Source organism: Oreochromis niloticus, linkage group LG16 (assembly GCF_001858045.2).
Source record: "Oreochromis niloticus isolate F11D_XX linkage group LG16, O_niloticus_UMD_NMBU, whole genome shotgun sequence".
Taxonomy (NCBI): Eukaryota; Metazoa; Chordata; class Actinopteri; order Cichliformes; family Cichlidae; genus Oreochromis; species Oreochromis niloticus.
Genome location: NC_031987.2, coordinates 10826695 through 10842505, shown reverse-complemented (window position 1 = coordinate 10842505; position 15811 = coordinate 10826695). Strand labels below are relative to the sequence as shown.

At 40.3% G+C, this 15811-nt stretch overlaps 2 protein-coding genes across 2 annotated transcripts; both read left to right on the top strand.

Annotated features, from left to right (window-relative positions):
- Positions 1–2215: 2215 nt before the first annotated feature.
- On the top strand, positions 2216–3261 carry LOC100700095 (olfactory receptor 5F1-like). The gene has a single exon (XM_013271396.1). The coding sequence runs from the start codon at positions 2320–2322 to the stop codon at positions 3259–3261; it is 942 nt and encodes a 313-aa protein (XP_013126850.1). The 5' UTR covers positions 2216–2319.
- Positions 3262–10093: 6832 nt separating this feature from the next.
- Positions 10094–11035, top strand: LOC100700367 (olfactory receptor 11A1-like). The gene has a single exon (XM_003445389.1). The coding sequence runs from the start codon at positions 10094–10096 to the stop codon at positions 11033–11035; it is 942 nt and encodes a 313-aa protein (XP_003445437.1).
- The last annotated feature ends 4776 nt before the right edge of the window (positions 11036–15811 follow it).

The window sequence follows — 15811 nt, the reverse complement described above, 5'->3', positions numbered from 1 at the left end:
CCTTCATGGCCAACAGTGGGGAGTTGGCAAAGGCAGCTCGCACTGGAGCTTGCAGCTGTCAGAGGAAGAGGTGAGTGAAGAAGAATCCTCAATCATCCGTTCCTAGCAGCATGCTCTCCATGAGCTTGAGAGCAGTATCATCACCCAGGCCAGAGAGAGAGAGGAGTTTCTCGACCCGCTCTGCATCTGAGAGGGAGTAGCGCCGCAGCAGCAGTGCCTTGAGAGCAGTGTATTTCCCTTGGGTGAGGGGATCCCGGAGGAGGGTCATAACGCGGTGGGTGGACAGCGGATCCAGCGAGGCCACCACATGATGGTATTTCGTGTCGTTGGCTGAAACGCCACGAAGAGCTAACTGAGCTTCGATGTGCACGGACCATGAAGGAAGGTTGTAAAGCCAAAAATCCAGCAGCTTAACCACCACTATAAACGCAACTATAGGTGGAAGTGGAAGTCTGGCAGCCGCCGATGTTTCCAGGCTGGAGCTGGCTCCGTGTGCGAACTTTTGCATGTTCGCCTCAGAGGTCACCAATGTGGAGGTAGGTAAGGACGACACAAGATATCCCAATATTTCATTCCAACTTTAATCACTGCTTTACACAACTGAACATAGAAAGCGCCAAAACCTTCATCCCCTTACTTCCCCTAACCCTAGGTGTGAGTGGAGCCACCTGGTGGTCCGCCACAGTGCGTCCTGAGATTTTATTTTCACCCAGGTGTCATCCACATATCTGAACCAATGACTTGGTGGTGTTCCGGGGTAGGATAACAAAGCCCTCTTTTCCACTTCTTCCATCTAATTGGCCACAATGGGAGAAACTGGGGAACCCATGGCACACCCATCTTTCTGCCTGTAGTACTGACCCTTGTATGTGAAATAGGTGGAATTAAGACACAGTTACAAAAGCAAACACACTTGGTCGGTGCCGAGACTGGTCCTGTTGCTGAGGTTGGGGTCATCCTTTAATCTCTTACGAACTACCACCACTCCAACTGAAGAGCTCTCAAACTAAACATGAGAATCCCTAAACTGGGGAAACCAAGCAAATAAAAACAAAACCTGGAACACTTGAAAAACCTTGGAACTTTAGGAAAAACATGGAGGAAACGCAGATAAATGACAACAGGTAACGGAAAACAAAGGACTAAATACTCAAAGGATAAAAAGGGGATGAGAACCAGGAAGGAAGCACAGCTGGGGCTAATTACACAAACACACACATGATACCAGGAGGAAGCAAAACTGAACACAAGACGGGGAACTATCAAATTAACTTAGACGCTGAAACTGGGGAAGAGCAGACATGAAAACTTAACTAGACATGACACATGGAACACAAGAGGAGGCACATGAATAAAACCTGGGAATAACAAAACACTAAATGCAAGAGAACCTAAGAAAACACTCAATCAAAGAATATACAAAACCCAGAAATACAAAAACACTGGGTACCAGACCCCAAACCATGACAAACCAGCTTTTAGATTAAAGTAATGAATTTCTCTGCACACAAAAAATGTTTTTGTGTATGTGCATATCTCATTACAGAGAAATATGAAGAATGTTGTTGATAAACAAACACTGTGACCTGTATGTTATATGGCTAGATGCTCTTCATTAGTTTGCAGATATTGCACTGATTGAAATACAAGTATCAGAGCTTCCTTTTGGTTTTTACATTTGTGAATAAAAAAGACTAAAACCAAACACATTACGATTATATTATTTTACTTGATTTTGTTTTGTAAGTGAAAAAAAGTTTTCGGTTAGTTTTTTTTGCTGAAGCTTACCTTCATATGTTTAACTACAAAGTTTACTTATACTTAACTGTAACAACCTTAGCCACTGTGTTGCTGTTTTGCACCGAAAATGTCTTTATGCATGTGTAGAGAGTTTGAATAGACTGTACCAACAAGCTCAATACCCCATGAATCACCCCGCAAAATTCCTCGGGATGCTGCTGAAGCTCTTCTTGCAAGCCCTTCTTCTTAAACTAAATTTATTAATTTATCTTACTCCTCATCATTTCCTCACACCTGTTTGTATTTTATGCAACTGCTGAGATCTGGGAAATGACTACAAAGAGCTTGTATCTTTAAAAGTAAAAATACGTTATTCGACTCAAGGAGTGAAACCACAGCTGACATCATGCTAACCACGTAATTGTGGCTGACAAGGAGTGTATATAAACCTCTGGTGACATACTTTGTCAGGGAGACAGTACACAGACAGACTTCATTTCACCCTGGCTTTAACTTGTAAAAATGTCATTTGCTCTCAGTCTGAAATGACATCTAGTAAGGTAAACTAAAAATTTTATTATGGATAATGTTTCAGTAATTACTGTTTTTACTCTCTCAGGTTTACGTGACATTGCGAACTACAGGGTCATTCTCTTTGTTCTCACTTTACTGTGTTACTGTGTGATTTGGCTGGTAAATTTGACAATAATTTTGACAGTCATTGTGGATAAAAGCCTTCATGAACCCATGTACATCTTCCTCTGCAATCTGTGCTTCAATGCACTCTATGGGACAGCTGCATTTTATCCCAAGTTTCTCTACGATCTTCTGTCCACCATTCATGTCATCTCTTATGCAGGATGCCTTTTACAGGGTTTTGCATTGCACTCTTCAGTTGCTGCTGACTTCTCTCTTCTAGCTCTCATGGCCTATGACAGATACGTGGCTATATGTCGACCTCTTGTGTACCACTCTCTGATGACTAAACAAAAAGTTTGTATTTTTGTATTTTTTGCTTGGCTTATTCCCTTTTATCTTCTCTTCATGAGCACGATATCAACAGCAGTGTTGAGGTTATGTGGCTCACACATACAAAGGATCTACTGTGTAAACTGGTTAATTTCTAATCTAGCTTGCTCTCCCTCTGTAGCTAAAACTGTTATTCCTGCTTTTAATTACACCTTTTATATCGGCCATGTCCTTTTTGTTTTCTGGTCTTATGTACATCTGATCAAAACATGTCAGTCATCCAATGAAAACTGGAACAAATTCATGCAGACATGTGTACCACATTTATTTTCTTTAACAGTTGTTGTTGTGTCTTTGCTTTTTGATATGTTATACATGCGATTTGGCTCAAAAGAAATACCACAAAATGTTGAGAATTTCATGGCAATGGAGTTTCTCCTTATCCCACCAATCATGAATCCCCTAATGTATGGACTGAAACTAACAAAAATAAGAAAAAGAGTTTTGAATTTTATATGTGGTAAAAGTTCAACTTTTAGATTAAAGTCATAGGTATGTCTGCACAGAGGGAAAAAAACTGTTCATATGTGTACATATGTAATTTAAGAGAAATTTGAATTACATTGTTAATCAATAGACAGAGTAACATGTACATAACCTCTATACTTTCTAGATAGATGATGCATTATGTAACTTGGAACACAAATAAAGACAATTTACAATAATATTTTGTGTTTTTCGTAGTTAAAATTTCTAAATCTGATTTTAAGTAAGTTTCTTAGTTAAAATCAGACTTCTAGTATTTTCATACTTGTGGCCTTTCAGACTTCTATACTACACATTATACTTGGTTTCTCAAAACATATTTATCAAGTTTATTTCTTTATTTGTTATACTTTTATCTTAAAAGATCTGAATCTCTGTGAGGAGATTCAGGAGAACATGAGCATACAAGACCAGATGCTCACCATCTATCATAGCACAGTCAAAACTAGTTTATAGTGGATTAATAGTTTTATATACTTTTCATTAGGTAACACTTTATAACATGACATGTGAATAAGGCTCTAGCACCCTGTACTTACCTACAATTTGCAGGCAATCAGTAAGGTTTTTGCAAGAAACAATACAACAAGTACACTGTAAGTACCTTGTACTTTCTGGGGCACGGGTCAAGTTTTCAAGCAACTAAGGTGCACGTACCCTGTATTTACCCGCATTTTGTGGGCAACAAGTCAGGCTCTTGCAGGAAACAATTAAACAATTTTCACTGTAAAACCTGCCCCTTTGGCAAAAGTACCCTGTACATGCATACAATTTGTGGGCAACAAGGTGCAAGTACCCTGTTTTTACCTGCAATTTGTAGGCAAAAAGTCAGATGCAGGGAACAAATAATAGTAATAATAATAATAATAATTATAATAATAATGGATTGGATTTATATAGCGCTTTTCAAGGCACCCAAAGCGCTTTACAATGCCATTATTCATTCACGCTCACATTCATACACTGGTGGAGGCAAGCTACGATTGTAGCCACAGCTGCCCTGGGGCTTAAGTCATAGCTGTACTTACTTAGTAATTACTTAGGCTGCTATGATACATAAAATTATTTACAGTACAATTTGTGTCTCTTTCCCTGTAAAAAATACCAGGAAGTTGGACAAGATTGAGTGACTCCATAGTACGGCCCGCACCCCATAAACTGCAGGGTACTTACAGTGTAATTGTTTCTTTATCTCTGTCAGTCTGCCCCAGGGGAGCTGTGGCTACAATCGTAGCTTGCCTCCACCAGTGTATGAATGAATAATGGCATTGTAAAGCGCTTTGGGTGCCTTGAAAAGCGCTATATAAATCTGCATAATGGAAGTTTCACTATTCAGCTGTCTTTATATATTACCTATAAAATGAATACAGTGATAACCACTTGTCCATTTCTTATTGAAAATTATATATTTATATGTACACTCAAACTCTGGAGAGCATAGGCATCATCGGAGCATATGAAAATGGAGGTGGCTTAATGGGTAACCCTTAAAAATGTTACACTCAGAACCACCATGGAATTCACAAGTTTTTTTTCTTTTCAATTTGGAAAATATTTTTTACTTTGTGAGCAAATGTCCAAAAACCTCAGACTGTCAGCATATTTTCGCAGAGTCATCCCAACTAGTAGAAAAGCACACCAAAGCTTTCACCTTCTCAAGTGATGTCCACCTGTACAGACAAAACTGATGATGGAAGTTTTCAGTGTCTCGTGTCTCTGTTATGTTTTCGAATCTGTTATTCTTGGTCTCATCTGTGTATGTCTTCTCGTTACTTCCTGCTTTACTTTGACAGTTTGTGCCCTACGTTAGTGTTTCTAGTTTTGCGTCTCCCTGGTCCTGTCTGTTAATTAATGTCACCTGTGTTCCCTGTATGGTCCTCTTTCCCTCATTCCCTCCTGTTGTATTTATTGTCTGTGTTTTCATCTGTTAAGTACGGAGCCCCTCTGATGACATGGTCCAAAAAATAAATAAATTGTGGCCACAAAATACTACTTCGTGCCCTCGAAATAGTATAACGTGCCCACAAAATACTTATTTGTGGCCACGAAATACTATTTCGAGGGCACGAAATAGGTATAACGTGCACACGAAATGCTAATTTGTGGGCACGAATTGGGTATAATTGGGTATTATTTTAGGCTGGGAATGAGCTACAAATGCATTTTGAAAAGCCTGGCAATGCAAGGAACCATTATTACGGAGAGACATTTAAACAGGATATTGAGAGCCCAGTTGCTGTCACGGTCTGTGTGGCAGACCGTGGGTGTGTCTGCGATGCAAACAGTGCGTTTATTTACAGTGGAGTAAACAGTACACCATAAATTCCCCGTGCGTCTCCAACTCCCGTGCCGTGTCTCCTTCTCAGTGCCCGTGCTCCGTGTCTCCGCTCCCATGAAACTTGTGCTCGCTGCTCTCCTGTTCCTGCACTCCTGCTGGAAAACCACAAAGGCAGCCGTTAACCCACAACTCAACAGCGATAGACTTAGCAGGAACTGACTTTGCTGGAAACACTGACGGGTACTCAACGATCCAGCGTCGAGGAGCTCTCAGTCACACTGTTTTGTAGCTCCTCTGACGAGGCTTGATCGGCGCCAGGTGTGTGTGGAGATCCTTGGGTGTGACCGGTCAACTGGCAGGGCCACACCCACCAGGCCTGAAGGTGCCTGTCACGACCGCGCCCACAAACACACACACACACACCTGACAAAACACAAACATAGAGCGCAGGAAAAGCAGCAGAGCAGAACACACCCATATAATATAATAATAATAATCATCATCATCATCACAGTCCATACTGCTCACGGACCCCGAGTCCCTGGAACCGGGTCCGTGACAGTTGCTTTACAGACGTAAGTACGACCTGGATGCCGGGACAGATTTTATTGTCAACCAACTGCAAGGGCCTGGGAAGGATCACAATTATCGGTCAAGTGTTTCGTGCCCACAAATAAGTATTTCGTGGACACGTTATACCCATTTCGTGCCCACGAAGTAGTATTTTGTGGCCACAATTTATTTATTTTTTGGACCATGTCATCAGAGGGGCTTCGTAGTTAAGCGTCGCATCGTACCATCATACCTCACTGTGTGTTCTGTTTGCCAGCCTGCTTCCTTATTTAATTATTTTGTATTTTCAGTTTCAGTTTAGTTACATGTCAGTGTTTACAATAAATCAGTTTAAAGTGCGCCCGGGTGAGGGGGGCTGGGGCCCAGTTTGTCCCTGCTCCATTTTCCAAGCTGGCTGAGGCTCTGCCAGTTCCTACACCGTACCAGCTCCTCGGGTGGGGACAGCAGCTGCCCAGCCGTTGCCTGTCCTGGCTCCTAGGGTGAGTGCGGCCTTGAACCAGCTCACTCCTGCACCCGTACCCACTCCTCGGGTGGGAGTGACTGGTGTCTGGTCTGTCCTGGCCCCCATGCTGGTCCCTGAGGTGAGGCCTGCCAGGACCCAGCCAACCTCCGCACCTGTACCTACTCCTCGGTTGGCAATGGCTAGTAGAGCTGCCACGATTAGTCGACTAGTCACGATTACGTCGACTATCAAAATCGTCGACGACTGATTTAATAGTCGACGCGTCGTTTGAAGCTTTGTAAGATCACAAAAGACGCAGGAATAAGTAGTAGGATTTAAAAGTGTAATAACGGACTGAAACAGAAGATGGCAGCAGTGCATGTAAAGGATGCCAGCTGCCGTTAAACCCCGAAGAAGAAGAAGCTGTGTCCCAGAATTCATAGTGCGGCCCAGCGCAGTTGTCAACAATGGCGGCAGCTAGTTAGTTTTAATATTACTCTTATTATTCTTTCTGGGTCACAAAATAAACGTTTAACATATTTTCAAGCTGTAAGTTTTACGTCCAATCGATGCATGATCTGATTAGTCGACTAATCGCAAAAATAATCGGTGACTAGTCGACTATCAAAATAATCGTTTGTGGCAGCCCTAATGGCTAGTGTCCGGCGGGTGCTTGCACCCGTTCCTGTCCTCGCTGGAGGCTCAGGTGAGCACATCTGGCCATTCTCCTCATCTTCTGGAGGCTCAGGAGAACCACCACAATCACTACTACAACCAATACTTCATTCACTAGCTCAGTTCGTAGCTCAAGCATCTGTTCAGTTGCCAGTTCAGTCTTCGGCTCAGCCATCTGTTTGGTCACCAGCTCAGCTATCTGTTTTGTCTCCTGTTCAGTCTCTAGCTCCATCTCTAGCTCAGTTACCAGCTCTTCCTGTAGCTCAGCCGTTAGTTTTGTCATCTGCTCTACCACCTGGTCAGCTACCAGTTCAGCCAGGGGTCTCCGCACCTCCTGGCCCTGCATCTGCTCCTGCTGGAGGCTCGGGTGAGCAATTCCAGCACTCCACGGCTCCCACGCCACGGAGTGTCTCATCAACTGGGGGTTCTGGAGAACTGCTCCAGCCGTTTCTCTTCTCTGCTGCGAGTTCAGGAGAACCGCTCCAGCCATTCCTCGTCTCTGCTGGTGGTTCAGGAGAACCATTCCAGTCATCTGCTTCATCTCTGCCAGAGGACTCCGTGCCCGCTGCGTCTGTTTTGTCTCTGCCAGAGATCTCAGCACCTGCTGGTTTTGCTTCGTGTCTGAAAGAGGACTCCACACATGCTGGTTCTGCTTCGTGTCTTCCAGAGGACTCCTTGGCTGCTGGTTCTGCTTCTGTTCCCACTGGGGGTTCTGGAGAACTGCGCCAGCCATTTTCCGTCTTCGCTGGAGGGTCCAAGGAGCCGCCCCAGCCATCGTCTGCCTTCGGCTGGAGGGTCCGAGGGGCCCGTTCAGCCATCCTTCCCTGTTGGAGGCTCCAGGGAGTAGGGCTGCCACAAACGATTATTTTGATAGTCGACTAGTCACCGATTATTTTTGCGATTAGTTGACTAATCAGATCATGCATCCATTGGACGTAAAAGGTACAGCTCATTGCATCAGCATGCGTCTGCTCTTATATAACTATCATTAGCTTACAGCTTGAAGTGTTTAAGGTATGTGCTAACTAAAAATACAGACAAGATGATAGATTATTAAATTTTTAATAAAATTTGCAGATTGTCTCGGTGAAGTTTAATAAACTCAGCCGTCTGCTCCTTGCTATCTAAAATATAACAGGAAACTGGAGTATATTCTCGACCATCTCACACTTCTGTTTAATCAGTTTTCTGTTTGACGCTTATTCAGCTGTGTGAAAACTGTAACTTTAATCTCAGCTAAACCGATTTACTCAGGAACAAAACACTAAAAAAAAGCCAAACACTAACAGTTTTAACAGGTGTGTGATTCATCTGGAAGTTATGTGCGGATTAGTGTACAATGAGAGCAATTTAGTATGTTTTTAGAGGCCCATGAGCAGTGTTGGTGCCCAGTCTGGATTTGTTACATCCATTTCATATGCTGGTTTGCCTGCAATAATGCTAAATCATAAGCTACTCAGTCGACATGATGACATGACGTGGTTCTGCAGCATCACACATTAGCATGTTTTATCTCATTATCTATGACCTCAGCACATTGAAAATAACACTAAAAGCATTTTAATAGTGATATGAATTAATTTAGAACTCACCGGAAAGAAGATGCGGAGACCAAACCAACAAAAAGCTGGGACTGCACAGAACTCGATCCGCTCGTCTCACCGCTGCAATGCAAGCCTGATGTCTTTGTTTAGTAATATCGGATACATGGGATCCCTCACATTGCCTCCAGGTTGAAAAACGATGAAAAGAGAGCCCATTATCCAGCTTCTTGCCTTCACGATCGTGTGATCAAACGTTGCAACTGATAACACAACACGTACGAACCATAGCTGAAGCTGTATCCTGTGTCTGGCCTACTGTCATGGCGGAAAGGGGGCGTGGCCCACCTCCAGTGACGTCAACTCCAAAGCCCTATAAGTATATGCATCAAAGCGTTCTTCTGGTTTTTACACATTTAAATTTAAAAAAAAAGAGTGAAACTAAGCACATTTCCTGCACATTATTATTATTTTTTGTTTGTTTGTTTGTTTTGTAAATGCAAACATTTCATGTAGTTTAATATCTCCTTTTGATTAACTGAAATGTTTTGTTGCATCTAGTTTACTTGTAGTTACCTATAATACCCTTAGTCCAAAGTCGCTGTTTTACACCTTGTAAACAGTATTCAAAAGTATTGTTGAAAATTTCAGACAGTAAGTATGTTTTTTTTCTGCTTCTTTTCAGGGTTAAACATTATAAAGAGGCCTGGTTGTTAGGGTAAAAAACATTCTCATTTACGAAATATGTTTCACTGGATTCTTTTCTTTTACATACTAAAAAGAAAAGCAAGACTCAATATAACACAGCTGTTTTATGTATTTTTGAGGGAAGGGAAGAATGCGTTGCTTATCAAATGTATAATAACCACTGTGTTGCTGTTTTGCACTGAAAACGAAGGTCTTGTTGCATCTATAGAGAACTCGAATAGATTGTAACAACAAGCTTGAAACCCATGAATCACCCCCCAAAATTCCTCAGTGTGCTGCTGAAGCTCTTCTTGCAAGCTCTTCTTCTTAAACTAAATGCATTAATTTATCTTACTGCACATCATTTGCTCAAACCTGTTTGAAGTCATTTCCTAGATCTCAGTAGTTACATAAAATACAAAGAACTTAATTTTTAACTCAACTCAAGGAGTGAAAGCACCACTTACATCATACTAACTACGTAAATGTGTCTGACAAGGAGTGTATATAAACCTCTGGTAACATACTTTGTCAGGGAGACAGTACGCAGACAGACTTCATTACACCCTGACTTTAACTTGTAAAAATGTTATTTTCTCTCAGTTTAAAATGACACCTAGTAAGGTAAACTAATATTTTATTATGGATAATGTTTCAATAATTACTGTTTTTACTCTTTCAGGTTTAAGTGGTATAGCAAACTACAAGATCACTGTCTTTATTTTTACTTTACTGTGTTACTGTGTGATTTGGCTGGTAAATTTGACGATAATTGTGACAGTCATTGTGGATAAAAAACTTCATGAGCCCATGTACATCTTCCTCTGCAATCTGTGCTTCAATGGACTCTATGGGACAGCTGCATTTTATCCCAAGTTTCTCTACGATCTTCTGTCCACCACTCATGTCATCTCTTATGCAGGATGCCTTTTACAGGGTTTTGTAGTGCACTCTTCAGTTTCTGCTGACTTCTCTCTCCTAGCTCTCATGGCCTATGACAGATACGTGGCTATATGCCGACCTCTTGTGTACCACTCTCTGATGACTAAACAAAGAGTTTGTATCTTGATATTTTTTGCTTGGATTATTGCCTTTTACCTTCTCTTCATGAGCACGATAACAACAGCAACATCGAGGTTATGTGGCTCACACATACCAAGAATCTACTGTATAAACTGGTTAATTTCTAATCTAGCTTGCTCTGCCTCTGTAGCTACAATTATTATTCCCGCTTTTAATTACACCTTTTATTTTGGTCATGCTCTTTTTATTTTCTGGTCTTATGTACATCTGATCAAAACATGTCAGTCATCCAAAGAAAACTGGAACAAATTCATGCAGACATGTGTACCACATTTATTCTCTTTAGCAGTCGTTGTTGTGTCTTTTCTTTTTGATATGTTATACATGCGATTTGGCTCAAAAGAAATACCACAAAGTTTTGAGAATTTTATGGCAATGGAAATTCTCCTCATCCCACCAATTATTAATCCCCTCATGTATGGATTTAAATTGACACAAATAAGAAACAGAGTTTTGAATTTTATGTGTGGTAAAAGGTCAGCTTTGAGATTAAAGTCATGAGTGTGTCTGCACAGAGGGGCAAAAAATTTGTTCATATATGTACAGTACAGTGTTAATCAATATACATCTTCATTCATTGAATTATTAGTCGAATTTTCTTTTGGTTTCGAAATTTAAAACACACACACACACACACACACACACACACACACACACACACATTGAAATTAAACACATTTCCTGTATATTATTCATATTTGTCATATATTTTAAAAAGGGTTTAATTTTGTTACATCTTTTTCTGATGTCTACCTTCTTTTTTCTGGTTGACTAAAATGTTTTTTCTCACCTAGTTTTTTTTACACTTAACTATAATACCCTTGGGTCTTAAATTTTATTCTCAAGTAATTATCAAAATGCTAGTAAAGCTCTGCGAGAGGTGGGAGTTGAAAAACTCCCTGGCCTAGGCCTCTGCACACCTCTACTTTGAAAACAGGCTTTTGGGTTTTCTTTAAATCCTAAATTAAGTGGCTGTCATTAACCAGGCTACAAACCACTTTTTTAAAAAAGTAAATGGTTATGTCCTCTTCCTTGTGAAGCAAATTGTGAAAAGGAGTAACATGACCTGTGCTTGGCATGACCTTAAGGAGCACTGGTACTCAATCAATTAAAATTAATGATACTGTTCCAGCTAATAGCAATGAGTTCTGTTTGTAAAAATGATACCATTTATTTGAAACATCTCCATTCAATTTCATTTGCTTTTGAATAAAAATAAACAAATAAATGAAAAGAAAAAGAGTGGATAGTCCTAAACACAGAGAAAAATCAACAAAAACAAGCCAAGCATAAGTTGTGGGTCTTCGAAGTAATTTAAAAATAAAAATGTCATGCTATTTATAGCATCAGCTGTACCCTATCCCTGTAAACTGTAATGGACCTTGCCTTCTGTTTACATTTTCCTTTACAACACCCAAAACACATTTATTATTATTTATTTCTGTAAATTCAAAAGGTACTTTTACTATAGTCACTTACCAGAGTTTTGCTTTGTTGATTTTCAGGGGATTTTTTTAATAGATCAAGAGAGGTTGAATTCCCAGGTGTGTTTTGTTGTTAAACAACAGGCGATAATTAAGAGGAGGTATAGAGGCACAGCAGACAATGGTAGAGATGTACACTGAAAAAAAGGGATTGGCCAACTCTTGGATTTACTTAAGCATCTTGCTTGTATTTAACATAAGTGCCTCATGCTTTAAAGTTAAGTGTAACTATATAGTGTAGAAACTACATGATATGCAGAGAGGCTAGATTAAATTGTTCATATCATGTTCGAGTGAAGTAAGTCAATAACTTTCAATCTGGAACGCTTTGGATCGTGGTTTCAGGAAGGCCTCCATCTCAGTCAAATCGAGCAAATTGGGTGGTTGTTACATTAAAAAAGTCTAACTTGTAATTTAAACACAATAATATCATGTTTCTATAAACGTAATTAAATCATGAAGGATCTGTATGAAATCCAACAATTTAATTTGTTCTTGTTGAGATGACATGATACAATCTAGTAAGAGTGGTTAGTTGCTGAACTCATGAAATTCACAAGATCGCACGAGATGTCAAACTGCAGGAAAATCACTGGAGTTATAAGAGGCAGACAATTACACACACACCACATGTATGCTATTGCTATTTATTGTGGTTTAACCTGTCAAGGACAAAAACGTACAAAAAAATTCTGCATCAAGCCTTGAAATCATAGCTTTCCTACTTCTGTTAAGTCTAGATTGTTGGCATGGTGGTTAGTGCTGTTGCTTCACAGTAAGAAGATTCTGGGTTCAAATCCACAGTCTGGCTAGTTTGCACTGGTTTCTCTCTGGGTGTTCTGGTTTCTTCCCACAGTTAAAAGTCATGCAGTTGTTAGAGTTAGGTTAATTGGTGATTCTAAATTACCTGTCAATGTAAGTGCAAATGGTTGTTTGTGATAGACTTATGAGTTGTCCAGGGTGTACCCTGCCTTGTAACCTATCACTTCAGGGTTATTTCCCAGCCCCCCTGCAACCAGGATAAAGATAGGAGGATGGTAGATGTTGTACATCCATTCAGTTTTTATGGTAACCAGGATCTAGACTTTGTTGAACATTATATAATATGAAGAGAACATGTAGTATTTAAGTGACCAAGTAGTATTGGGGTAAAAGTTATTGAATAGTGTTGAAATAAAATGACAAAATTGTGAATGATTAAAATATTCCAAGAGCTCAACTTACTTCATCTTAACATGTTTCAATCGCGTTTTATGAACACAAAATGCACAGGTTTATTGAATATGAAAAAGTTGTGTTGATTGAACTCAATTGTTTAAGTTTCTGCCAAAGCAAAACATTTGTGTGCAACCGATGTCCACTATTGAATCAAGTAAATCCAACAGGGCCTTTTTTTCAGTGTACCCCTCTTCATAATAACTTTACTGCATTATTGTGTGATTTTGTTTTTCAATATCTCTCTTGTGCTGCTCATTTTCTTGGATGAAAACCTGCATGAACCTATGTACATTATTCTTAGTATCTTCTGCATTAATGCACTTTATGGGACCACAGGTTTCTACCCAAAATTCCTTTCAGACTTACTGTCATCTTTTCATCACATCTCATATGAAGCATGCTTGCTACAAGCTTTTATCATGTACTCATTTGCCTCCTTTGATTTGTCCATTTTAGCTGTTATGGCCTTTGACAGGTATCTGGTGTGGAATTAAAGAAATTGTTTTACTGCTACAATATATCTCATAGCATTAGCATCGCATTAATAATATCACATATAGCTTTAAGATGGCATGGAGACATTTAACACACTGACACCATATTAACCTTTATTACAGGTGCAGTCATAATCATTTTTACATTGTTATATCTTTATACACACATTGCAGTTTTGTGCTCATAAAAAGAGTTGAAGCTTTCCCAGGTAGTTAAAGGTCTCAAGCTTCATTCAGTGTGATGTCTGGGTGACCCATTGGTTAAGAAGCCGGGAGCTTAAGAAAGATTGCACACATGCTTACAAAACACATATATATATCACATATAACCCAGACACAGATCTGAGCAGAGGCCTGAATGTATTCAGCTAACATGCTGCACTAGAGTTTTCTTGACAACAGGTGACACGTGGAAAGGACCAGCCCCTGGAGACCTCAAAGGCCTGAGATCATCACCACATTTGGATGGATGCCAGAAAGGGGACTTCTGTGTCTGCATTTATCTCTTAAAATTGATCATTGTCTGTAAAAGAGGCAAATAATGTTCTTAAGATGCAAATTATGTGCTTGTAAACGCATGAGGGGGCGTCATAATACCCTGATATGATAAAAGCAATCTGAAATGTATTTTGGGTGAAGATGCTTGCTGATGTGTGCAGTAACTGTCTTCCCGCACGTGTGTTTAAATAAAACTATTATTCTGACCTAACCCTTCTGGACTATTTTGGTTTTGTATCTTCCCTCAATTTCGAACCCTTAACAGGATGTAGCTACAGCAGCTCTTGTACACTCACAAGTTGTTACTCTAAAAAAGTACATGTTTTTTCTGATCATGGATAATGTGCATGTGCAATGTAAGAAGTTTCATTCTGTCAGGATTTAATGAGACAATCAATTTCAGAGTACCCCTCTTCTCAGTGACTTTACTGTGTTACTGTGTGGTTTTGTTTTTCAATATCTCTCTTGTGCTGCTCATTGTCTTGGATGAAAACCTGCATGAACCTATGTACATTTTCCTGAGCAGCTTCTGCATTAATGCACTTTATGGGACCACAGGTTTCTACCCAAAATTCCTTTCAGATTTACTGTCGTCTTCTCACAGAATCTCCTATGAAGGGTGCCTTTTACAAGCTTTTATCATGTACTCATTTGTCTGTAGTGATTTGTCCATTTTAGCTGTCATAGCCTTTGACAGGTATCTGGCTATATGTCGACCTCTGCACTACCACTCTTTCATGACTAAGAGGAGGCTCTCTCAGCTGGTGTGTTTCTCCTGGCTAACACCTTTATGCGTTTTCTCCATCAATGTCCTGCTAACAACAAGAATCAAGTTATGTGGTATAAACATACAGAGAGTCTTGTGTCTAAACTGGTTAATTGTTAAACTTGCTTGTCCTGAAGCTGACACCTTTTCAAACAACATCACAGCATATGCAACAGTTATCATTTATGTGTCTCATGGCTTTTTTATCATTTGGACTTACACGCATCTTATTAAAACCTGTGTGAGGTCCAGAGAGGACAGGGTAAAGTTTATGTGTGCCACATCTGACCTCTTTGATCACATTCCTGTCTGTAGATTTTTTTCAATTCGTGTGCATGCGATTCGACTCCACAGATTTGCCTCAAAGCCTCCACAACTTCATCGCTATGGAATTTGTGATCATCCCTCCAATTATGAATGTCACGGTCCATAGCAGGGACTCAAGCGCAGAGCAGGCTGACATTTCCAAACACAGTTTATTTACAACACCAATGGAGAATATATACAATGAGGGGGGAAATGCAGGGTTCCAAGGGTCAAAGGGGAAGCTCTGTCACACTCATTCTCTTCTCCATGTCCAAGCTCACACACCTTCACGCAGCAGGAAGGTCACAGGTCCAGGGAGGAAACCAGGGAGGAAACCTATCACACAGGAGAGGGAAATTACTCAAAAGTAACAAAATACTCAAGCATAGATTCACAGGAGCTGAGAGGATCACTAACGTGTCTCACACAATCATCCAGCGATGAGAAGGTCTGCGTCCTGGCCTTAAATAGTGGACAGGTAATGACACTGATCGCGAACAGGTGTGTGGGC

Coding starts and splice junctions, on each gene's coding strand:
- LOC100700367 (XM_003445389.1), top strand. CDS start 10,094: ATGGATAATGTTTCAATAATTACTGTTTTTACTCTTTCAGGTTTAAGT.
- LOC100700095 (XM_013271396.1), top strand. CDS start 2,320: ATGGATAATGTTTCAGTAATTACTGTTTTTACTCTCTCAGGTTTACGT.